This window comes from Pimephales promelas, chromosome 12 (genome assembly GCF_988280905.1).
Source record: "Pimephales promelas chromosome 12, fPimPro1.hap1.1, whole genome shotgun sequence".
Taxonomy (NCBI): Eukaryota; Metazoa; Chordata; class Actinopteri; order Cypriniformes; family Leuciscidae; genus Pimephales; species Pimephales promelas.
The window spans coordinates 14,935,674-14,961,925 of NC_142780.1; the positions used below are offsets into that span (position 1 = coordinate 14,935,674).

The 26,252-nt window shown below is 36.4% G+C and overlaps 1 protein-coding gene across 3 annotated transcripts in view; it reads right to left on the reverse strand.

The window, feature by feature from the left end:
- osbpl3b (oxysterol binding protein-like 3b) overlaps positions 1-26,252 on the reverse strand; it is an 82,313-nt gene that overhangs the window by 24,983 nt on the left and 31,078 nt on the right. For 2 of the 3 annotated variants that reach the window (XM_039694376.2, XM_039694378.2), the window contains exons 2-11: positions 21,981-22,193; positions 10,737-10,853; positions 10,251-10,304; positions 8,933-9,046; positions 7,204-7,368; positions 5,816-5,927; positions 5,614-5,717; positions 3,797-3,889; positions 3,331-3,490; positions 971-1,101 (exon numbers count right to left, since the gene is read on the reverse strand). In XM_039694376.2, coding sequence (XP_039550310.2) covers positions 971-1,101; positions 3,331-3,490; positions 3,797-3,889; positions 5,614-5,717; positions 5,816-5,927; positions 7,204-7,368; positions 8,933-9,046; positions 10,251-10,304; positions 10,737-10,853; positions 21,981-22,076 — 1,146 coding nt within the window. In that variant the 5' untranslated portion in view covers positions 22,077-22,193. Of the gene's footprint in view, positions 1-970; positions 1,102-3,330; positions 3,491-3,796; positions 3,890-5,613; positions 5,718-5,815; positions 5,928-7,203; positions 7,369-8,932; positions 9,047-10,250; positions 10,305-10,736; positions 10,854-21,980; positions 22,194-22,303; positions 22,395-26,252 lie in introns of those variants that run through there. The other variant, XM_039694377.2, reaches the window with a different exon arrangement.

The window sequence follows — 26,252 nt, forward strand, 5'->3', positions numbered from 1 at the left end:
AGATAAAGTTACCCAGATAGCAAACTGACATTGAATCAACGTGGAAATATGACATCGAAACAACGTTGATCTGACATTGTTTTGCTCATCGAATTAACGTTGAACCAACGTCAGACGCGTCATTCTTTCAAAACTAACGGAAAATCAACTTGAAATCAACGCGTTGTTTCAACATTATGAAAGCAAACCAATTTTCGATTTTCATTTAGCTTTGAAGAATGCCGCGTCTGACGTTGGTTCAACGTTAATTCGATGAGCAAAATCAACGTTGTTTCAATGTCATGAGAGACGTCGTTTCCACGTTGATTCAATGTCAGTTTGCTGTCTGGGTAATGACTTTTTGTCTTTTTTAGACATGTTAGGCATGTATTCGTTGTGTGGAGAAGTCTAATAAAACACAAAGTTATTGATTTTAAAGTAACTTGAGACTAAATGTGCCCATTAGGATGGAACTGGACTCTGAATTTCAAAAAGATTCCCCTGCAGTTCTAACAGACAGCAGATGTTTGGCGTTAACTCTCAGAAGTGCTAGAGTTGGGGTCTGTTTTACAATAATGTGACTCACTAAGGAAGATGAGTCATTATTCAGCGTTACAGAACTCGATTTAGCACAGACTGTTTTTAGCATGTAAAAGGGCTCCTTTGATGGTCAATTCTATTGTTCACAAGATTCTTTCGAAGGTCGACATAATCACTATATTACAGAAGCTCTTCCACAGATAATTCTCAGCACTTTATTAGAAAGCACATCTAAATATTTTCTTTTACTTTGGCCATTGTTGAATTGATAAGACAAGCATGTTTACATCTGCACAAAACAAGAGCTCTGCTTGAGTAGCATGCAATGCTTTAAAGAAGTATTTAGGCAAGAAACGGAATGATTGTTAGTAAACAGTGTTGAGCATGAGGAAATGCACAGAGAGGAAGTGTGTGTGTGTGTGTGTGTGTGTGTGTGTGTGTGTGTGCTTACTGCAGCCAGGGCACTCTTCAGTCCTAGAAGCTGGGCCGAGGGGGAGGGACAAGACTCGTGCTCCAGCATCTGTTTAAGTCTCTCTTTCTCTGAAGTCAGCATGCACATGGCTGATTTCATGGTTGTATGAACTGGAAACAAGCACATAAAAAAAAGAAATGAGCACCATTTCAGATATATATAAGGCAGACAAATCATTGAAGAATCTGTTTTTTATTCTAACATCTTCATGCATGATTTATAAAACACAATCTGTTTGTAATTTAAGGAAAAATACATGCATCAAATGTCTGGAAGCATAATGTGCATTTTAGACTAAATGTTGTCTCTGTTTCATATTAGTTAATCTGTACAGTATAATGTGCAAAGGCTGCTTTGGCCTTCACGTGTAAACTGGTAGGGGAGACCAGGGACAGTTGTAACACTTTTTGCAATTTTTAGCAATACATCAAAAACCATTTATACTGGAATATCCAATTTGTTATATTATAAACTTCAATCAGTCTACTGCTGAAACAATGTATTAAAGTGGTTTTATGAAATATGTATAGGTTGCAAAATTAATTTCAATATAGTATCTCCACTGTTACAACCGTCCCAGTGTACAGGGACGGTTGTAACATATGTCAGGGACGGTTGTAACATGTCTAAAATATAGGCTACATAATGAATTAAATGATATAACCTACTCAAAATGGAAAATATTATGTATCAGTCATGTTATTGTGACTATTAATTTATCCAGTATCCAACTCTGGGAAGTGTCTTTGATCCCTGACTCCTCTTCTTGTGGAATCGGTGCAGGGTCACATGGCAAATGCCATATGATGACATTTTACATTTAATTTGCTATGCACAATGCACATTTTACTTTTAATTTGCACATTAAATGGAAACTATGCAGTTTTTTTTTAAACTTAATTAGTTTTTAAAATATAAACGAAACTTGGTTGGTGATACAGGGACAGTTGTAACGGGGCGTTACAACCGTCCCAGTATCACCAACCATGTTTTCATCTCATGTGAGCTAGCTTGACTGCTAGTTTGACACTTGTTAGCCATTTCTATTTTTAGCTGAAAAAACAGTGATTCTAATAATACTTGTTTGAATTAATAAAATTTTTATTTTATAACAGCATCCAAAAAAGTACATCAGAAAGAAAAGTAATTTTTTTACCTCAAAAACAACCTTTTATTGATAACTCTGCCAGAAAGTTTCAACTGTAGCTCCCTTTTGGAAAAAAATGGTGGGAAACTACCTGAGCATGAGCAGAGTGAGTCTCATCACTCTAGGTTGTTTCTGATTGGAGGAATTCAAAGTGTTACAACCGTCCCTTGTTACAACTGTCCCTGGTCTCCCCTACACATGCAGATCATGAGGGTGATTTGAAAAAAAGGTAGCTACATCAAGGAAACAGGAAGTGTGCTGTGAAAACATGTACTTGAGTTGATATAAATATACAAATATACACACACATATACATAAATACATACACACACACACACACACGTATATATCTACTGTATATATCTACTGTATACACTGAACAAAATTATAAACGCAACACTTTTGTTTTGCCCCCATTTTTCATGAGCTGAACTCAAAGATCTAATACTTTTTCTATGTACACAAAAGGCCTATTTCTCTCAAATATTGTTCAAATCTGTCTAAATCTGTGTAAGTGAGCACTTCTCCTTTGCCGAGATCATCCATCCACCTCACAGGTGTGGCATATCAAGATGCCGATTATACAGCATGATTATTGCACAGGTGGGCCTTAGGCTGGCCACAATAAAAGGCCACTCTAAAATGTGCCATTTTACTGTATTGGTGGTGGTGGTGGTGTTGGGGGGGGGGGGGAATCATTAAATAAACAATCTATTCCTACATTTCTTAACTAGCTTACCAACATAATAGCTTACTAGCTACCAAACCAACATAATACAACAGCAAGTAGCATGAAAACTCATACGGACTTCTCATTCTATACTATTTTATTTTTTGTTGGTCAGCTCATTCAGAGAATTTGTGATGCTGCCCAATGAAACTTTAGAAATTTATTTGACCATGAGATACTGATTTTCACAATCCTCATGAAGATAAAGTGCAAAAACACATTTGCAACAGACATCTGTCACATTCTTCAGAGTTTTGGCTTTTCTTTCCACCATTTCATTCCAATGACACATATTTTATATGCAAATAAGACATTTTGAGCCAAAAATGTAGGATTTGGGGTATAATGATGAGGTTTTTGTCACAAAATACAAAAGACATTTGTCACGAAAGGCACATTCCAGTGATGCATCACTTAATGTAGTTGAAAAAAGATTCACTAGTTTTCTGTTGCTGCACTCACGGTTGTTTGCGACGCGGCAAAAGTCTTCCTGCAGTTTGGATACGTCTATAGGCGAGTCTAGAGGTTCATGGTAACTCTTCTCATTGGTCAGGTCTACTGAGGAAAGGTTGGGATTGGACGCGTGGAGACGGACAGAGCCTGCGGAAATACAGCTCGGAACCTAAAAACATCAGAGGAAGGAGAAAATACCAGGTCAAGGGTCAATGATGGTTCATTTATGCAAAAGGAACACTGTGAGATAAATGGCCTGAGGAAAATGTAATAGAAAATTTGTAGTCCATGCAGCGATACATCCAGGATGAGGTGCGCGAATGAGAGTGACTTTCAATATCATCACACAATTCATGCACATAATATTTCAGTAAATTAACATTAAAAATGCCTGGCTCTCTTGTAATCTGAAGACTTTTTTAAAGGGAGTTTTATATTTTGAAATCAGGTAAGCAAGTAGAAGGTCACGGATCACCTGCAAGGTGGTTTTGTTGTCTTTCCCGCAATTCTTGCCACGCCATTTTTTCGGATGTCTCTTCTCTTTTTTCGGGCTGTCGTACATTGAAGCCTACACAAAACAAAATATACTGAAATGCTTAAAAAATCCTGTCAATCCCCCAATACATTCTAAAAACCCTTCACTAAAATGGATTATCTCCGTACCACATCGGTTATCGGTTAAATATACCAGTATCGGTCAACATTGGATATATACTGTATATATTGGCGATATGACCAAAATTGTGTTTCACTGTATGACTTATTTTTTTACGGTAACAATATATTTCACAATATAGTTATTTATGTATGTAGTTATTCTCGAATAATTGACAAAAAGGGCTGTGTATAATAAATAAACCCAAATACTTAAGAAATGAAAAGTTAAAATTATTATTTTATAAATTATTTTTTTAAATTATAACCAAAGTAACGGTTATGTGGAATAATTTAATTTATTATTGCTGTTCTCATCATGGCTATCCTTCTGAACTTGTGCTATCAACCGAATGTTAGCCGATTGGTCAGTTGATAGGTCATGTACAAATGAGGTTACGTTACCTTAGGTAGAAAATATTCGACCTGGCTGGCAGAACGATGCATCTTTGCGGTGACATGACAAACATATTTAAGACCTATCCAATCTGAATTTAAGACAATTTAATACTTTTTAAGGCCTTATTTTTTAGGAAATTTGATTTAAGACTTTTTAATACTTTTTAATGACCCGCGGCCACCCTGTGACTGTTTGTCAGTTGGAGAGTCGACAAGAGCATTAACAGCATTCACAGGCACTGGACAACTGCCTGAAGGACTAAGATGGGCCTTTTTTGATGGCAGCAATTAAGTTTTTCTATTAAACATTATGAAAAGTGCCCAATTAAGCTATTTTAAAGGCTGTTGATTTTGTTTTGAAGGTATCCTACAATAGGTTTACATGTATCCAAGGTCAAAAAACACTATAATTGTCTCACATTGCAGCATCACTTCTTTCCTTACGGCGTCTGAAACAAAGTTCCAATCTCTCTAAACCCCTCCTTTCTGAGAGTCTTCTCTGCTCTGATTGGTCAGATGACTCAGTATGTTTTTGATTTGTCTACTGCTTACAGCACGTCAGAAACAAAACTCCCATTACCGTATCTGAATTTTAGCTCTGGAGGCTTGAATATACACAGTGATACGAATGAGAACGATGGCGTTGGTTTTACCGTATCAATTCCAGCCCGAGACTGTATCCTTTGGAAATGCATGCAAAGTGGATTTGCTTTCACAGCGCAAAAACGCACAGCGTTTTCTCGAAATGCCAACAACCTGAACCAAACTCTTTCAGGCCTCAACTACAACTACATCAATTGAGGGCGGGGCAAAGTAGACGTTGCTTGTGGGCAACCAATGAAAACCATCGGCTGGCATTATGCAAATTTGTTACAAACCTACAAATAGGTTTATGCAGGAAGTAAGACTGGAATTACTGAAGACTCATTTCAGGCAGTTCAGAATCAGTTCTTTCTTTTGGGAGACTCCATTAACTACTTTATCATGCACTTTGAAACTTTGCAGACCTTTCACATTCACAAACAGCTATATTACACACTAAAGACAATATATAAAAAAAAGCATAATAGGGGCACTTTAAAAATGTAGAATAATACTAATTCAACTAGAAACATCCTTACATTTCTGGATATGTAAAACACTTAATCTAACCAAAAACAAATTCTGATATTTAGCTTGTGTAATTGTTATAATTTTTTAAAAAAAGTATAATTGTTTTTTGTGTGAATGACATGTAACCTGCAGAGCATTGATGGCTGGGGCAGAGTAGGTGCGGTGTAACACCTCCATACTTCTTAACAAGTGATTCAGTTCCAGGAGCTGAGCCTCACATACCGAGAGTTCTGAGAGAGAGAGAGAGAGAGAGAGAGTGAGAGTAAAAAGCTGCTGACACAGCATCTTCAGTGTGAGATTGATTTATAAATTGGTGTGTTGTGTGTACCTTTGGTGCACCTGTCCATGTCATCAGATGACTGGAGCCAGGCGGTCACCTTGGCCTGGCTGGTAAAAGATACGGGCGAGTGAAGAGAGGACTGTTTTGAAAGAGAGGCACGCTAGAGAGAGAGAGAGAGAGAGAAGCATGAAAAGAAAATGATAGGGAGACGATAGAGACAGAAAATTATTAAGAAGAGAAAAAAAAGAGAAAGAAAGATAAATGTATTAATACAACTCTAGCTAAGTAAAACAATATTAGCTTCATAACATTCTGTTGTAAAATCACATCACAAACAAACAAATATTCCCCCCCCCCCCCCCTTTTAGTTACAAATATAATGCATTCAAATGTTGACTGCCGGGCTGTATTTGGTACTTTTATCATATCTGCACTTTATCTGCAAATTCTTCTTACTGTCAGTAGATCTTGGTGTTCTGTTGTATAATGACAGATCCACTCTGATACGGTAATCAATGGTAACATTGGGAATTCCTCAAAGCATCAGATTCATCCGTGCAGTCGAGCATGTAACTGATGTAAGAGCTGTTCTGCAAGTACCATGCGATAGATGTCATTAGAGCGACCAAAGTGTGTATGTGCAGCTTTAATTATGTGTATTCAGGACTAAAACCAGCTTTAAAGTAAGCCTGAGTAAGACAAAAAATCTATTTTATGCCAAAAAAATGCCATTTCCACAGTCATTACAGAATGATATTAAAGGGATAGTTCACTTTGAAATACATTTTTGGTATGTTTTAGCTTATTTCAAGGGCATCCAAGATGTAGCTATCTTTTTCTCTTGTAACCACAGCCACAAAGCACCCGCGCCCTCAGATCACTTGGAAGTTGCTATGATTACATGAGGTAAAAACGATATAAATAGTTTGTTTTCTCACACAAACCGCTCGTTTTGTGTCTTAGGCCATCAATGTGTACTTACATTTATAAGTCATTAAATAATGTTTAATTTGGAGTTCTCTGTGCACGCTCTTTGAGGTGGTGACCATAGACCTCCATTATATGACTGCAAGACAAGAACGGTTTGACCTAAAAATATCAAAATTGAAACCACAGCGGAAACAAAGACACCTACATCTTGGATGCCCTTGAGGTAAGCTAAAAAATATCAAAAATTAATTTTCAAAGTGAACTATCCCTTTAACACAACACATAATTTGAGATGTGGTGGAAATATGGTGGGAATTTACATTCCCTTTACAAAAAAAAAGTATACTGTGATAAATGTGTATACACTGATGGATATTATTAGTGGACAAAAAATATGAAAAGTAATTTTTCAGAGTTAGTTTCTAAAAGACCTTCAACATCCTCTCAGAGTTATTGTCATCCGACATTTAGCTTTCCATCTAATCCCTCAACATGCATGGTGTTACCTTTCTGATGGACTGACTGTCGGGTGTCGTGGGGGAGGAGGTGAGGGGGTAATGAGGGTGGAAGAGCGTTTTCTCATGAGGGAACATGGCAATCTCATTCTGCCTGTAAAGTCTGTGGTGACGGAGCTTAGAGACCCATTCATCAAACAGCTCCTGGGACTTGATCTGCAAGCATAAGGAGACAACAGTTAACCTACTCAATCAGGATTCAGAAGCTGTTTTTCTTGATGTTGTGCTACTGTTGACCTCATGACTTTGCATTGGAAGGACTTACTTCCTATTCATGAGATCAAGAGTTCAAACTGGAGAAAATCAAACGGAAGCTGACAAAACCCTTTCCCCCCAATGAATGATTATCTTTTAATGAGGATCCACTACATGGGAACAGAATTTCATTTTAAAATCAATCTCTCTGTTGAGGTTTGTAAAGCTTTCTAATATTACACTACACTGTTAATATGTTTTGGTATTGTATTGAATTTTTTAAAGCTTTTAACATGATAAGCCAGCCGAAAATATCAGTAAAAACATGCTTGGACAAATTTCAGAATTAAAAAAAAAAATACTGCAATTCAAAGAAATTAAACAAGAATTTAATTAATCAAGTTTGTGAACAAAACATAAATAAAATGTTTTTATTTAGACATCTTATTATTTATAACTTTATATTAAGAAATTTCATATTGACCTCAAAATGTAATTCTATAATATATTTACTCATATTTACTTTTTCATATTTACTCAAATTTTATATTTACTGCAACTAAATTAATTTTAATTAATTAATTAATTAATTAATTAATAAAATTAATTTTAGCAACTAAATTAATAACATTAATAAAATAGACCTAACTGTTATCTATCAAAATATGTGCCCTTGTGTTTTTATTTAGGCTATGTAAATATTAAGTTTAGTGCAGAGAGAAAATAATGGAATAAACAAAAAAAATAAACGTTTTCTCATGCTGAGAAATAAGCTATGCCTATTTGTGTGAGGAAATTTCACAAATATTGCGTTGTAAAAAATATAAAGAATGAGACAAAGTTTGAGAACGGTTTGTTGTTTTTATTTGAGCTTTCATGCATATTACACATTGGAACGTTGTTGTTCACGGTCAGGGACTATTTTTTCTAGCGGAAGGAATGCTTAATGATTTAACTTCATGAAAGTTGCACTAATATATTTTATTTCTTTAATATTGTGTGCAATGTATTCGAGGCAAGTGCTGTGTCGGGAATAAGTAACGGCTGAAGGGCGTTGTTAGGCACGTCGCGAAACGGAGTACTTATTCACGATACAGCACATCCTCTCCTATCTTATTGCTTAAGTATAATATATATATATATATGTATATATATATATATATATACACATACAATTTTTTTTATATGATCTGCTGTTTCTAGAAATACCCAATGTGTAGTGCACATGATGTCTATTTGCATTGAATTGAATTGTAATTAAGTGTGATTATACAATTATGCATTATGTTTGCATCTCAATTAATTTGAATTATACTGCCATTTAAAAGGCATTCTAAATATCGGATGGGACATCAAAACTTCCTCATTTAGCCAGAAAACTCCTAGTAAAACTCAAAATAATCTCCTAGTGCTAATTTAATATGAGGCTAAAGCAAATCTACTGCACCATCATAATGTACTGTATGTCTAATCTATGACCGCAGAGCATTTTGAGGTCAGTCTAATACTATAATTGTTGTGATACCTTTAAGTGATAAATGTTTTCCTCTGCATCCAGATCAATGCACTTGGCTTTCTTCTTAATGGCCATGACGGACAGTCCAACATCAATGCAGCCATGGAGCTTGCCTTTATCCACCTGCACACAGCACAGGCAGAAGGTTTGACCTATAAATATCTACACTACCTCATATATCAATACAACATTATGTTAAGTCAATTATTAAAGTCAAGGTTGTTTTGACTTTCAGTTGCAACACACTCAAATTACTACCGAGCAAATATGTTGCCAGGTTCAGTGAATTCTTAGTTTTGCTTTTCCATAAATAATCAAATCTACTGCATCCTTTACACCAAAAATACAACAGATAGAGTGAGATAGCCCAAGTAATCCCATCTCACTGTGGCTATTTAATAGATTTGCACGAATGATATAAAACTAGAGATGAAAATTGTGACGAATTTAGAGATTTTAGAGATTTCATTAACAAAACTTAGCATTTTTAAGTAATAAATATTTGAAAAAAGTAAAGCGGTTCAGGTGCAAAATAATGAAATAATACTTTTAATAAATTATATCAATACTTAAATTTGAAAGTGAATCACTTTAATACAATTCTTCACAAATGCAATCCAATAAAAGGCCTTTAACAACACATTTACAAAAAGAATGTGGTAACATTTCATTCATTAATTATTATGAAATTATACTGACAAAATGCATAATGTGTATTTTAAACAACACACTGATATGTAAACTAATCAGTCAGTAACTACACTGAGTTTGATTCACTAAAAATAACCTGTGCACAAGAGTCATTAATTCTGTAATTAGACTAACTGTAATTCAGTTCCAATATTTATATATTTTATTTTTGGTTTCCAACCCTGTGTAAGCATACTGTATTGCATACAAAACAGTGATTTTTCACAAATAGGTGACGTACAATACAAGAGGGCTTTAGCTAATTTTGCTAATGCATAACCTTGTCAATGATGCATTCTCACAAGCACATTCGACTAGTGGCATTGATTTAGAGGCTAAAACCCCCCCCAGATAAATCTGAAAGATATACGGCAGGTTAATTATGTATATTCTTTATCATTCAATAACCTGGCCATACATGTCCACTTCATAATGCTAAGGGTGGTTGCTGGTGTGTTTTTCTTTTATAAAAATGTATCGGCTGTAGATGATGCTCTCATGTATTGACGAAAAGATGGAGGATGAAGACCTCTGAAAATTGCTGGAGTGACCAAGTAACCAGAAGTGACCAAAAGTCCTGAGTGCTTTAGTGAGTGTGTGTGTGTGTATTTATATACATGTGGCCTTTTAGACTCACATCAGCTTCGCATTTGGCGTACTTCAAAATGCCCTTGTCCAAGTAGAAGAATCTCTGTAAAAAAAGAAGCACAAAGAGGAGAGGACAGAGGAGTCAGATTTATTTGGTAAATGATGAATGTCCTTTCAGGCGACGCTAAAACAGTCTTAATGAATGCGAGGCTGTATATCACTATGCCTCTTTTCTGTCTATTCTTTACACTCTGTTTGGTTGAAGGGGAATATGGGTATTTTCAAGGCAAATACAGGTTGCATCTGCACATTAAATTCCATAGGAAAAAGTATTTGAGCATCAAAAAAAGATGCTATTGTGTGCTAAAATTGAACAAAATGATGCACAGGAAGATCATTCATCAAGTTCTTTAATGTAACTTTGAAATGTAACTTTGGAAATATCTGAACTTACACTAATTCATCTAATTATTCCATGTCTTCCAAATATTTTGAATAAAACATTGGTAGAGGCATGACAATTTCCCACACATACCTTGTGCCAACCTTTCATGGGCCATTTTCTCTTCTTCAGCATGTAGCCGGACTGTTTTTCTGGCTCCTGAACATTAGAGAGACCACCACGCAAGCCCTCGACGATCTCCCAGTTGTCCTGTACAATTCAATTCAATAGATATTTACACTGTACAATGAAAAAAAGTAATAAACTGTAATTATAAAGTATATGAGCTGTCTTAAAAATATGTGTTATCAAAATACAAAATACCGGTAGAGATACCATTTCTTCTGCAGTAAATATAATTGGATGGCTAACATTAGGCAGGACTGCTTAACATTATTTACACATGAGAATGACGAAAAACATACAGTGTGAAAATAAAGAGTCAACAAGTAATGCTAGCACAGTCTTTTATTTTGATATTCTTTGTTTTGTTTCTCCTAGTTACCATTTTCCTGCTCTGTTTTTGGTTTCCTTCATTTCTAGTCAAAAAATACAAGAAAAGGCAGTATCCTCCTCACAACAATGTTCCTTTTAAAAAAAGAAAATGTATCTGCGAGGATTTCCAGTCAGGATTTAGATCGTGTCAAAGTACTGAGACTGATCTCATTTGCTCTTATCATCCGATCTTGGTTGCATCTCTCTATTTGTGTTACTGGATCTTAGTGCTGCATTTGATACCATCGACCACAACATTCTTTTGAATAGACTTGAAAATTACATTGGCATTAGTGGAATTGCATTGGCATGGCTCATACTTATCTGATTGGTATCAATTTGTAGCAGTAAATGAAGAGGCGTCATATTGATAATGAGTTCAGTATATATAGAGTACCACAAGGCTCAGTACTAGGACCATTTCTTCGCGATCTGATGAAATATACCAATTCACAAAATCAACAGAATGCATAGTTGATATAAACATTGGATGACTAGTAATTTCCTACAACTTAATTCTGAGAAAAAAAACTACATTTGAATTATTGGACCAAAAACCTCCGCACGTAATAACCTAGTATACTGTCTAACACTTGATGGCTCTGTCAACTTCGTCTTTATCGTCAGTTAGGAACCTGGTTGTGCTCTTTGATACCAATTTTTGATTTGAAAGCCAAATTTCTATCATCTTTAAAATATCTAAATTACGACATATATGCTCTCAGTGACAAATACAGAAAAGTTCATGACCTCAAGGATAGATTAGTGTAATGCTCTACTGGGTGGCTGCCTTGCATGCTTAATAAACAAACTCCAGCTGGTTCAAACTGCAGCAGCTAGACCATTATGACCATATTCTGTCAACACTGCATTGGCTACCTATTAAACATTGCATACATTTTAAAATCTTGCTAATTACTTACAAAGTACTAAATGGTTTAGCTCCCAAGTACTTGAGTTAGCTCTTAAGATATAATAATCCTTCACGTCTATTGCAATCTCAAAATTCTGGCCAGTTGATAATCCCTCCCATTTATCACCCTCTGAAACAGTTTGGAGCAGACACACTCTGTCAGTTTAAATATAGACTAAAACACTTCTCTTTAACCTGGCATACACATAACACACTATTAAATTTCTAGAATTCACATTCATCAGAGGATTGTTAGGCTGAATGCATTAGGTCAACTGGAACCGGGAACACACATGATGTAATTGTTGCATCGTTGTTGTATCTAAATCAGATGGCGGACCTGCACCTAGGCATGACCACAATGCATCATAATCACACACTGTGTTTGTTCGTTGGCCAGAGAAGAATTGCCCCCCCAATGACACTCAATAAGAATTGAATGACACTCAATGACAGTTGTCATAAACCCTACTTCAAATTCATAACATATGTCATGGTTATTAAGGTGTCATGTCAGTCTTATGAAAACCCCTTCAAGTAAAGTGTGACTGCAAAATTATCTTCTTCGTCTAGCACTTCATTACAGCCACTTGCATTACAGAAGCTACTTGATATTGTTATGAAATAGGGGTTACACTTTATTTAAAGCTACACTGTGTAACTCTTTTAGTTTATTCTTAGCTAAAAACATTTAGTTCTTTCAAAATGTGCTCATTAATGTATATTTACTTCGTTCAAGTAATAAAGTATTCTCGTGAGTGTATAATATGCCATTGAAAATACATACGGGTAAGGGGTTCTAATGTCGGTCGCCATGTTGCCCCTCCATCTTGAAAGTACATTAGCCAAAGAGGGACATACCCGTTAATTCAAGCTTCGCCTTTCACGTTTAAGTTAACACTCATGGACGAGGTCGAACTGGAAGCCATGTTAATCTTGGACTACATTGGCCACCGTAGGAGTTAAAACGAATTCGGAATTGAGAGGAACAGAAACTAATATTCACTGGATGGTCATGTACCTTTTCACCACTAGATGGGGGTAAAAATCACACAATGTAGCTTTAAAGGTGTCTTTGTTTCAGTGTAACTATACGTTTACTAAGTAATTAGTTAACTACATGTAACTACATGTACTTACTATTGTCAAAGTTAAAAGAGCCCAAAGACCAATCAAAAGTTCTAATCCAAAGGTATTTAATAAAAAAATAAACTGAGAACATCCAACATAGCACACAAACAATAGCCGGCAATGAACTGAGGAAACACAGAAACTTAAGTATACAATGATGATGAACTAAAAGACCATGAAAATGAAACTGACCGAATAATGACTGAATAAGTGTGGCAACTGTAGAGTTATGGTAAAATTAGGGTTTGGCTTATGGTTATTTGCATGTAATTATGCATAATTTATAGTTATTACTTCAGTTACTACATGTAATATGTAACAAGGACACTGTAAATTAAAATGTTGCAGAAATAAGCATCTCCACATGGTTATTATTATATAAATAAATGAATATATAAACCATTTTCAATTATTTTTCAATATTATTTGTCAATAACTATTTATTTTTAGTGGAAAAAAAAACACAGGTATAGCCTATGGGATTTGGCCATATCACACTGCCCTTTTTTGTATGAAAAATGCAAAATAAACTGATTGAAAATGTGTAATTAGGACATGAAGGCAGCGGGCCTAGAAAGATGGAGTTGCTGCCAACTTATGATTCTTCTCCACTTTAGGAACACAGAAAAAAAAAAACCCAAATCATTCCAGTATTTATCTTATTTATGTTTAGAGCTCCTGCATACAAGGACTATCATTTCTTGATTTGATAAATTGAAAATATTTGTGAATAAAAAGCAGAAAATGTCTTAATCCAGAAAATCTTGAATTTAGGATAAAATACAGAACCAACACAAACCATGACACTACCATTCAAAAGTATAAAGTAGGATTTAAAAAAAAAAAAATCAATACTAAAATTTGGCAAAGATGCATTCAATTGATCAAAAGTGATATTGTTTCAAGAGATGTCAAATAATTTCAAATAAATGCTGCTCTTTTGAACTGTCTAGGAATGCTGAATCCCAGTTTCCAAATAAATAAGCTTTGCCATCACAGGAATAAATTACATTTAAACCACAGTGAAGAGGTTCATTTAAAAAATCTTACAGATCCAAAACATTTGACCTGTAGAGTGTAATATATTAAAATCACATCACAATTATCTGGATAAATCAACATTAGAATGATGGTAATAACAAATGTATGTGCATAAACACCTGTTATCAATCAGGTGGGAATTTAGAGAGGAGAGATATTCTCTCTATTATGTAGAGCCCTGGCAGACGGGGCAAAAATGTGGGTCTCCATTCTCCCTCTTCTGCAAACTCTGTCTCTTCCTCAAGGCAAGTGCTGCACTGCCCAAACACACTCTCAGCAATTCACTACATCAAGGACAACTTTCAAAGAGACATCTATATAGCCAAGGAAGGACAAAACCCAAACATGCATTAAGAACCACAGAGTGAGACTAATGAAACCAAATGCTCTTACACAACATTTCAAATCAAAGAGCAAACCCAACCTTCAAGGGAGTTATGACAGTGGAACAACAGAGCTGATCAACCAGCCCTTGTGAACAAGAACACTTTAGCATACTTTTAAAAAGAGTAATCATTACAGAAATTATATTTTAAATACATAATTAATATATACTTTAGAGTGCTTTTTGACCCAGTTAAGTAGGACTTGAGTATATTTTTATATGTAATTTCATAATTAGTTATTTATACCTTTGAAATGGTTGTCTATGCAGAATATATAATTTAAATAGTAAAGTAATATAGAAACACACTACAGTTTATATCGAATCACACTACAAAATTATAATCAATTACTCTACATGTGTTTAGTAGGATGTTAGTCAACATTTCAAAATGAGTGTAAAGCATTACAAAAGATTATTAGAACGTCATGAATGTACTTGAAAATTAAACTAATTTAACAATACAAAATGCACTTCAGTGATATGCCCATGCGCATACTCATTCTCTAAGTCATGAACGTGTACTCTCTTTAAAGCGCCCCTATTATGCTTTTTCGAAAATTATCTTTCATGCAGTGTGTAAAATAGCTGTCAGTAAATGTAAACGTTTTGCAAAGTCGAAAGTGCACAATAAATATGTTTTTGTCTACCAAAAGACTCTGAACCACTTAAAGGAGTCGTCAGGAATTCATGCATAAGTAACACAATAACACAGCCTGACGCAGTTATCATTTTCACGTCATGCACTACATTGTTTAAATTGCAAATGCATTTGTACCTATCTGTTCGCCTTTGGGCATGCATATGGCGCATTACTATTTTGAGGCAACTGAAATAGTCTACACCATTGAGCAACAAAAACCTGGTCTAAAATCAATGGCGCAGTATTTTTTCGCGTGGATTCGGACACACCCTCAGTGCACTTGCGTGGTGGTGCGCTTTAGACCATGCGCTTAGATCCATAAAATAGGGCCCTGTAGCTGGTTTGTGTTATGTACATGTCAAGAAGTCACTGTTTTCTGCTCTGCAAAAGCAAATTCTCTTTGTAAACACTTCCAAAGGATAAGGATGTGAAGAGTCAGTGGTTAAAAAAAACACAGCGATAAAAAAACAGCCGTTTAACCTTTTGTCGAATCTTAAATCTCAGAGAGGTATAAATGGGATTTACAAAACACGGACAGTACCCACTTTACTGTATTTGGACCAACTTGCTCCTCAGAATCACAACCTATAAGTATGATTAATTATTAATGTATACATTTTGTACAAGGTGTTCAAAATATGACGTTTTGTGTTTAATATTGTCTAGGTCTCCGGCTAACCGGTTAACTCAAGTTATTGCCATCTTTGCTAATCAGCTGTGGGCCACTATTGCCTAAAACTGTGTCCAACAATGCAGATTGTCTGTAGTTAATGATAAATTTAATGATTCAATTCCCATGTGTATTGCAAAAAATTTGATATACACATCGTTTTTTTGATGGACATACTCTTGTTTATGCTGATGGTGAGGAATTACAGTTGCAACATTTAATAATGTATGTAATACTGGGTAGTGCATCACTGAGAAACGTCCTGCTCAAGACGCCCTTGCGATGGAGGTTGGGGTTAAATAACTAGTTCTTCCAATGCTTCATCTTTGGACTCACAATTGGATTAATATGGTAAAATCAACATCATCGTTACTGTCTTTACGGTGTGTACAATCGCTGAGAGCAGAGGAAGCCTCAGGAGCTGAAGTTCAGTTATGGAGGCCAACCAATCACAACAAACTGGGACCGATCAGAGTAGAGTAGGCTAGTGAAAAGGAGGGATTTAGAGAGACGGAGTCATCTGTCGAGACATTTGAGAATCATTGAAAAATGTGGTTATGTGCGTTGTATATTATGGGAAAATGAAAGTGTTTTTTTTTTTTTTTACCTTTAATGCATGTAAACCAGTGATGCGCGGGTCAATGTATAAACAAACCGCAACCGACCGACGTTTTCAACTACCCGCCCGCAACTCGGAACCGCAAAAAAAAAGTAAAAAAATATTGTACCCGACCCGCTTCCTGACCGCATTTTTTAAAAGTAGTAAATGCTCATCGGAGCGTTATTGGGCCATAGACGTGTAACAACACAGCATCGCAAGAAGACGTAGGCCTACACATAACAAAGGCAAAGCCAGCACTTTGGTCAACATATTTCATTATTTCAGCAAATGTCTTCCACACTTTTACTCTTTCTATTTGTGTATTTGCGGAGCTTACACTCCCCAGTCTTCACCTTTTCTCTTGCCGCCTCCATCTCTGCAGACTGCAGTGATCATAGACATGGCCGGTTCGTGAACGAATCATTCTTTTGAACCGGTTCTTTTTAGTGAACCGGTCAAACACTAAATCGAACTGAATCGTTCGAAACAGTTTGCGTCTTGCGTCAGTGCTGATCCACAAGTTAGTTACTTACTTTCAGACATGCCTGACAGTCGCCTCCGAATCGAAATAAATCAATATCCTGAATTCTATTTTACTCCAGTAACTCCAACAGTTCACTGAACCGAGACATGTTGGTGCCACTGTTGAGAGAAGTGATGAGCACGAGCAGCTGATACTGTGTACTACCGAACGCACAGGGACAGCGGTTCTCGAATCACTAGTATAGAACCGAGAACTGTTTAGACTGAGCTTGTGTGTTATCTTCGTGCCAGTTATTTAGCCAATAATGTGTAGGGCTGTATATTTCATCAAAAATTGTGTCTAGTACTAATACAAATGTTTAATTGGCATCTTTTTTCAAACGACCCGACCGACCGCGACCCGAATATCATTAAAAACATTTTTGGATGACCCGTAACTGCGGGTAACCGCGGGTGACCGCAGGCACCCGCTCATTTCGGATCAACCCGCGCATCACTGATGTAAACCTATTGAAGACCTTTAGAATTAGAAACCTTTAAAATAGCATAATAGGGGTACTTTAAGTACTTAAAGGGATACTCCACTTTTTTGGGAAATAGGCTCATTTTACAACTCACCCAGAGTTAAACTGTTGAGTTTTACCGTTTTCGAATCCATTCAGCCGATTTTCTGATATTTAGAAGAATATCAGTAACCAGACAGTTTCTGGTCTCATTGACTTCCATAGTATATATTTTTCCTACTATGGAAGTCAATGAGACCAGAAACTGTCTGGTTACTGATATTCTTCTAATTATCAAAAAATCATCTGAATGGATTCGAAAACAGTAAAACTCTGGGGGAGTTGTAAAATGAGCCTATTTCCAAAAAAGTGGAGTATCCCTTTAAGTGACCTTTTATTTAATAAATATTATATTATCTGCAAGAAATTCTCTGATAAAGTGGGCACCAGATCACCTACTGGGATTTCAACCCTCTTTGCTGAAGTTCAAACTTACAATACCATGATGTTGGTATTGAGAGTAAAGTCTGCCACCAGAACAGTTAAACATATCTTTGCTTTGAAGGAGTAATGAGCTTTATAATGCTACCAAATGATGAGATTAGAGATTACAGCCTCATAATCAGGTCAGCGTGTTCATCTGAGGAGAAGGACATCCATCCGCCCTCCGGAGCTCAGAATGAACGCACACACATGCAGGTGTACATATGCACACAGAGTATATTAAGTCTATACACAATATAAATAAACCTGCATGAGCAAAGAGTGATTGAGAACTTTTGAACCCTGCTGTATTTATCCTTCATTTCCACAGAAGATGATTAGTTTGCCACTAATTCCTTCGCATAAAAGCCTCAGGAAGTGTTTTGGGATTTTTTTTTGTGTTTTGGAAAGAAATAGGGAAAAAAAGAAAGCAAAGAGCTGCTGAGTTTTTATTCATCTGGCACTCAAGGCTCATTTCATATATCAGTGATATTCATATTTCCCACACAGTCATTTAACTGAGAGAAGAGGGATTAATGCGGGCACTGAGACAGATGAAGATAAAGCGGAAAGGAATAGCTGAGAAATTTTGGACAAAGTCCAAAAACATTTTGTCCGGTACACTGGTTTCTCTGCTTTAATCTGTCATGCCCGTCAAGTTTTCCTTTGCTTTCAGAAAATTACAAAAAATAAATCATTTTGAGCAATGAAAAATATATGTACGGTTTTGTTCAATATCTTTTAAATCAAGAAAAATGTAAGTGATGCCATGTCATCCTAAGCAGTATAAACAGAACATCAGGCATTTATAAATCAGGCAAACCACAGCTGATCTACAATAGAGTCTCATATTTAGGGCCCGAGGACCCTCTTGGATTTGCTCCGTTTTTGCAGATGTTGTTTCTGATGTTTCTGTAGTTCGTTCATCATGTTTGCATGGCATTCTTATTTCTTGACGTTTTAGGTTTAAATTTAAAATATTATATAAATACTTTCATATAAATGTGTAAGAGTAAGTATATTTCAGTCACGACAACCATCACTTTTAGTGTTCCTATTTTTGTTTTAGGAGTTCCCAAAAACAGTTTAACATGCATGCAAGGATAAAAAACACGTTATTTGTCTTATAATATGCATTTATTTTCAACTGAATTGCTCATTGACTCGCAAATAATTTGTACAACGACTCATTTTTCCAAACCACTCCTTTGCGTGACGCTAATCGGCGGTGATTGGTCAGATGACAGACCCAGTCAGTTATTGTTTGTTAGCATAACGCATAAACATATTGATAAAGCACTGCAGTACTACAAGACGCTCTATTCTTTATGACAACTCCAATAACAGCGACAAACATTTCACATATTTAAAAAAAATTTACATTGGAGACCTAGAAGCTTCGCTGAGCGCAATTTACACGCACACACGCGCGCACACACATACTTATCGCGCCTTCCCTCCTCGCGCCCCGACGCTACAAAACCGTTCAAAACCCATAAAAGCAACAATTATTAATAATACTTACAGGTTGTGATTCATAGGAGGAAGCTGATCCATATACACCGGGTAAGTAAGTTACTGAGCCCTCCTTCAGGAACAACGACTTGCGAATCCACATTTGAATTCATTTATGTTTTTGAACGATTCGTCATTAAAATGAAGAGAACACAATCGGGCTATACTGTTGTGGTATCGTTGCAAATATGTTCTTCACATGCTCGTCACATGCTCGATTCTTCACATGCTCGTCAATGGTAAATGAAAACAAAGTGGCTGAACTATCTTTGCATTGTAGAACTTTTCGACTGTCTTTTCGACATGATGCTATGATGAAGTATTTGAATGTGTAGACTTTAAGTTTACACTTCCGTCCGCGCGCAGTAACTGGGTTGCGGCCAATGACCTCTCTACGTCACGATGTAACAGCTAATGACTCGTTTCAAAAACAATTCATTTCATAGACTCAGAGTCGACCCTCACGGTCCCACTTTATATTAAGTGGCTTTAAGTACTATGTACTTACATTGAAATTAATAATTTGATACAATGGACTTATTGTGTACATACATGCTTTTACATTGTACTTATATTTTGAAAATACCTGGATGTAATTACAGGTGTAATTAATAAATGTAATTACATTTGTAATTACACAGTTGACCTTTCCCTTACACCTTAACCCACCCTTAAACCGACCCATACAACCACACCTGACCCTAACCTTACCCGTATCACACCTCAATAGCAACAAAAGTGTTTTACAATACAACCTGAACAAAATAAGTACATTGTACTTATTTTTTGATGTAAGTACAATGTACTTAAAGCCACTTAATATAAAGTGGGACCACTCTCACTTTTGAAAGACAATAACTTTATATACGGTGCACTTTCAGATATAAATCTTTGCAGGATGTTTTCATTCCCTTAGAGCTATATTCCAAACTACATGAACAGTCATTTTCAAAAATCCATGATAGGGGCTCTTTAATACATCTTTAAAAAAGACGGAATTGTTGAAAAAAAGACTAGCAAGAAAGAAAAAGCAAGAAAACATTCTTTCACTTGTATTACGACACATTCAACTAAGTCTCACATGATAAAATCTATTTTTAAAAAACATTGCCATTTTTTTGTCTTCGGATCCAGAGTTGAGTGACATTTATCGATATCCTCCTTTGATTGTGCATAAACGCGCTAGAAATTTGAAGGACTGTTTGGTACATGCTCGCTTTCAAAGTGTTAGCCCTCGTGCATCTCATAGTTTACTTAGTCCTATAAAAAATGGGAATTATCGTTGTGGGAATTGCGCTCAATGTAACAATACTTTTAAAACACATGTTTTCTGTCATCCAAGAACTGGTAAAAAATATAAAATTAAATCTGTGATCACTTGTGTTTCTACTCATGTTATGTACTTGATTCGTTGTCCTTGGGGTTTAGGATATGTGGGTAAAACATCACGTCAACTGAAACAAAGAATTAGTGAACATAAAAGCTCGATCAGAAGAAAAGACGCAAATTATCCAGTTGCGGCTCATTTTTTAACCTTTAATCATGACGTTTCCTCATTTCGATTTTGTGGGATTGAAAGAGTGAATATGCCACCTATAGGTGGCGATCTTGAGTTGCTCTTGCAGAGACGTGAACTTTTTGGGATTTTCACTCTCCAGACTTTATCCCCCAGAGAAATGAATGATGAAGCATTGTTTAATGGGATGTTATAAATTTTATTGTACTGTTTTTATTTTTATTGCCTTGTATTTTCAATGACTATTGTAATTGTATGTAAACACGTTGATGTGTAAACACAATTTGTTAAAGTGGTTACAGTTGTAGCCCGTTTAGTGGTCATGTTTTTTGTCTTCAAATGTGATGAGGTTGTAAATTGTGTATACCTGATGAAGGTCATGAGACCGAAATGCTGTTGAATAAAAAGTTTGTGATATGCAAGTTTTGATAGTGTGCGGGATCTACTCTTGGCATATTTTCGACTGATTTGTTTGGTCGTTTTTTCCCACGCACCAACCAATTGCAGGTGTTTTTTTCATTTTATAATGTTTTTTACTATGAAAGAATTTTAGATGATGTATTTCATATCACACCACAGGATATCAATTTCCAAAAAGTATTTCATGCCAACTACCTATTTGCAGAATCAGCAGGACCGATATTAAATCTAGATTAAATCAACAGTGAGAGTCTTCATTTGTATTATACACACACACAGTCTGTCTTTTTCATCCTCAGTTCAGTTGATTGGCGTTCTTTTTTATTGGCGTTTTAAAATCCATCAGGTAAAAATCCTTCTCTGATAGCTTAGAAAAGTAATAGAACACCTTTGCTCACCGTGCCAAATGATTTGAGGTTTCTTTTCCATCCAAAAGTGCAGGATGAGTTACATACATACCAAAGTGATACTTAATGTAAGACAAATGTTACATAAACGTAACTCATTAACCTTCTAATCAAATCATGCACAAACTCACCTGTCTGCTGTCATGTTTGGAGGAGGAACTGCTATTGCTGTGAGATGGAGAGGAGATCTTCTGGGACATGGTGGAACTTTTCTCCTCTGAACTCATCTCCTGTTCTCAGTAGAAGAGGAAGAGGAGGAACTGGAAGAGAGGAAAAGAGGGAGGGAGAACCGATAGCTCAGCAGTTGTGGGTCTCCATTTGCTTGTTCTCCCAAAGCTTTGAGCCTGTGGACAGATGAAGAGAGAAAGAAAGGGTCGATCAGATGTATGTGAAAGGCAACCTCAACACGATGTGTGGCTTTCATCTGTACAGGTACTGAACAGCACTCACTCACCACAGGATATCAAATAGCAGAGTAATCTGAAAGCACACAGGCTTGGTCAGCACAATCTGAGGGTTGTGCTGAGGAAAGATGCCCGCGTGAATCACTGGACATACTATAGATGTCATCCACAGATCATCTCCTACTCACTCAGCTTCTTTGAATTATGATTACAGAGTTATGAAATAAAGTTTGGGAGCTACACTGAACACACACTGACTCTATGAGTCTGTGCTTCATTTATAGCAGAAACAGACGTCAGTGATCGCTGCTCTGTTGTAACCGTCCTTCCTTCCCTGTCTCATCTCGTCCGTGCTGCTCTGTCTTCCTCTCAGTCAGTGCGAATGGAGAACAAAATGCAAATGTCCACTTGCTTTGTGTCTGGGTTTGTTTGAAGTCGTGTGTCACGACAACACCATATGCATACTCATGTTGCAGCACCTGTGCCTAGTGTCAAATAATAGTGCAGGTTACAGGGTGTGGTGTGTAAGTCACACACACACACACACACATATATATTACGTCACAAATTCACAAAACTGTCACATTACGTTTAAATACAACTATGGGTCCTCACATAAAAATAATGTTTTAACTTTTAAGCTTACTAAAAAATTAAAAAAATATTTGTGTGCTTGTTTATTTGATTATTCGAGCCCATTTTCATCTCAAGGCGTCATATACGACAGCGTAGACATCCAGCGCACATGGCACCCTTTAGCGTCAAATGAGACGCTGATATATATGGGGCAGAAGCCGCCTCCTAGTAGAGGTCGACCGATATGGTTTTTTTCACGCCGATGCCGATCTTTTGAAATCCGGGTCGGCCGATGGCCGATTAATGCTGCCGATTTATTTTGGCTGATATTTGGCCGTTATTTGCTTGGTTTTTAACCTCTATTTGAAAGATAAAATGTAAAAGAAATGATAATTACTTAACATAGACAAACTTTCTCAACAAAAACATTCATCCTCTCAAAAAATGTCCTGAAACATGTATTTTTGGATTGTTTTGTTTGTTGACGGACAAAGACAAATGGACATAACCTAAATATCACAAAAAAAGAGAAAAAAAACTTTAAATGATTTAATTTTTTTTATATGATTTATTTATATTTTATTAAATTTAACTTCTAACAATAACGTATTTCACAAGTAAATTGCTGTTGAACGACAAAAACAACCACCAGATGGGAAAATGACAACAGCATCCCGTTATTGGACCTTTTAGTCTACAGTGAAATACAGTCACACTTTACACTGTTTGGCCAGCATTTTAACCATGTTTAATCCAGCTACTAACTAACGGTCAGTGTTGTGCCTGAACACGTTCAATGAACGATAGTTCATGAAGGCGTTCATATTTTGGTCTGCTGCTCACTCGGCTGGAAAATGACTTTAGCGGCAGCGTGCGTCAAACACATGTTCCACGACAACACTAGGCTGCCCACAGATGCGCCTGCCTAATAATCGGCTTGATATACTTGGATATTGGCCGATGCCGATTATGTTAAAAAAAATGCCAAAAATCGGCAGATTAATCGGTCTACCTCTACCTCCTAGTGGTCTAACCCTAACCCTACCCCATACCTAAACCTACCATAACCGAAGCGTCTCATTTGACGCTAAAGGGTGCCATGTGCATTGGATGTCTACGCTTTGGCAAAAGTGTCATATATGACGCCTTGGGATGAGAATGCGTTGATTATTCACAAACCTACAGACTGATATATTACCAAGGCTGATATGTTAGCTGAAACTTGTTATTTTGTAAATTGTCAATAATAAGTGTCGGAAGCATACTTTAATTCTGACAGCGCCGGATGTCTTATTTTGACAGCGCATGAGAATGCAGGTAATGTACTTCCGGGCTTCTCCTTCGTCCTGGGCTAACCCCGGTATATAATTAGAATTTATAAGTAATAGAATAACAAGCTCTATAAAATGTTCTCACATATAGGGCTACTGTCGGCATTCAGTAAATACACATTGATTCTGATTGGTTGAGCCATGTTCGAAGCCGCTAAATTAGGCTACTTAACAAACATACACCTGCGACAGCATTACATTAATATTACTGCGCAACGCATTACATTGGTATTACTGCGCAACTGCCGTTTGTGATTGTTTGTTGTTGCATGTGTTGCTTGGCAACCTCTTTGGAACTACATTGCTTGGCGGAGGAATACATGTGTTATAACATTATATTTTTTGCTGCTGGTGTTTATTTTATAAATAAAATACTTGTTTTTATAAAAGCAATAAGCCCCTTAAAGCTGTGTTTTACAGTAAATTTAGAACAGCTAGGGGAGTTGTTATGCACGACGCGGAGCTTATTGCTTTATTATATATTGTATATGTTTATCCACAAATTGTTTATGGTTTATGGTAGTGAGTCTTATATATGTGCAAGGCATGTGCTATACTATCTTGGCTGAGATTAGTTTTTCTTTTTCAGCAGATGTCTATATTTTGATGGCATTTTGAAAAGCATATACTCTCTCTCTCGTTCTCTCACTTTTTTCATCATGAGCCGCGGCACAGGTCACAATGTGGGACAGAGGAATGCAGCAAGGTTAATTAGATTGGTTCTGCACTCAACAATCAAACACCCTTTAATTTCCATCAGCCTGTGGAAGTCAACAGAAACACACATACTTTCTTGCAAATCTCTCTCACACACTGTCTATCTCTCTTTTGCTCGTTTACTATTTTTTAGTAAAATTCTCTCTTCTCTTGGAACAGGATACAACAGGAAATTGTGTAAATGAGGATGTCGACTCTTAAGCTAATAATCATCATTGTGTCTGCTGCACATCAACACACTAATGTTTAATCACTTCCTGTGAGGATGGAGAAATCTATGTTTTTTATGCAGCAGTGTGGTGACGTGATTTTTAACTGACAAGCTATGACTTGGATGACTGAAAATCTTCAGACTAGAAAACATGCTGAAAGAATGATCTGCATCAACCATTTCCAGTCATAAGAAACATCTATCTTAAAGGGTTAGTTCACCCAAAAATGAAAATTCTGTCAGTATTTACTCACCCTCATGCTGTTCCAACCCCGTAAGACCTTCGTTCATCTTCGGAACACAAATTAAGATATTTAAGATATTAAGATTGCTCCTGCATACAGTCCATAGGCTTCTTGAGGGAATGACTTGCTGTCCTCGAAAAGTCATCAAAGACATCGTTAAAATAGTCCAAGTGACTACAGGGGCTCAATCTTAAGTTTATCAAACGACGAGAACACTTTTGTGCGCAAAAAACAACAACAAAAATAACGACTTTATTTCAACTATTCGTTTATTTCTCCCTCTGCGCGAGTCAGGTTACTAGTTTAATAGCGTAAGCTTCTGTTATTGTACGTCACACACATCACACACATGACCAGCGTCGGCCAATAGTGAGCCTACTTGTGACGTAGCTCTACGCAATCACACTACGTTAACTGACTACAGGCCCATGGAGAAGGAAGTGAATAGTTGAAATAAAGTCGTTATTTTTGTTGTTTTTTTGCGCACAAAAGTGTTCTCGTCGTTTGATAAACTTAAGATTGAGCCCCTGTAGTCACTTGGACTATTTTAACGATGTCTTTAATGACTTTTCGAGGACAGCAAGAGCCAGTCCCTCAGAAAGCCTATGGACTAGTATGCAGGAGCGATCTTAATATCTTAAATATCTTAATTTGTGTTCCGAAGATGAACGAAGGTCTTACGGGGTTGGAACAACATGAGGGTGAGTAAATACTGACAGAATTTTCATTTTTGGGTGAACTAACCCTTTAACATCTATCAAACCGGTTGCCATTATAAAGGGTCCTCTGTGACACTCGTGAATTTCATTGTCATTTTAGTTGAATACCTGTCAGTAATCAGATCACAAAATCATATATACAACTGCAGTTACACACATGGAGTGTGTTAAGCACCTCACTGATGATGGCTAATAGTAAT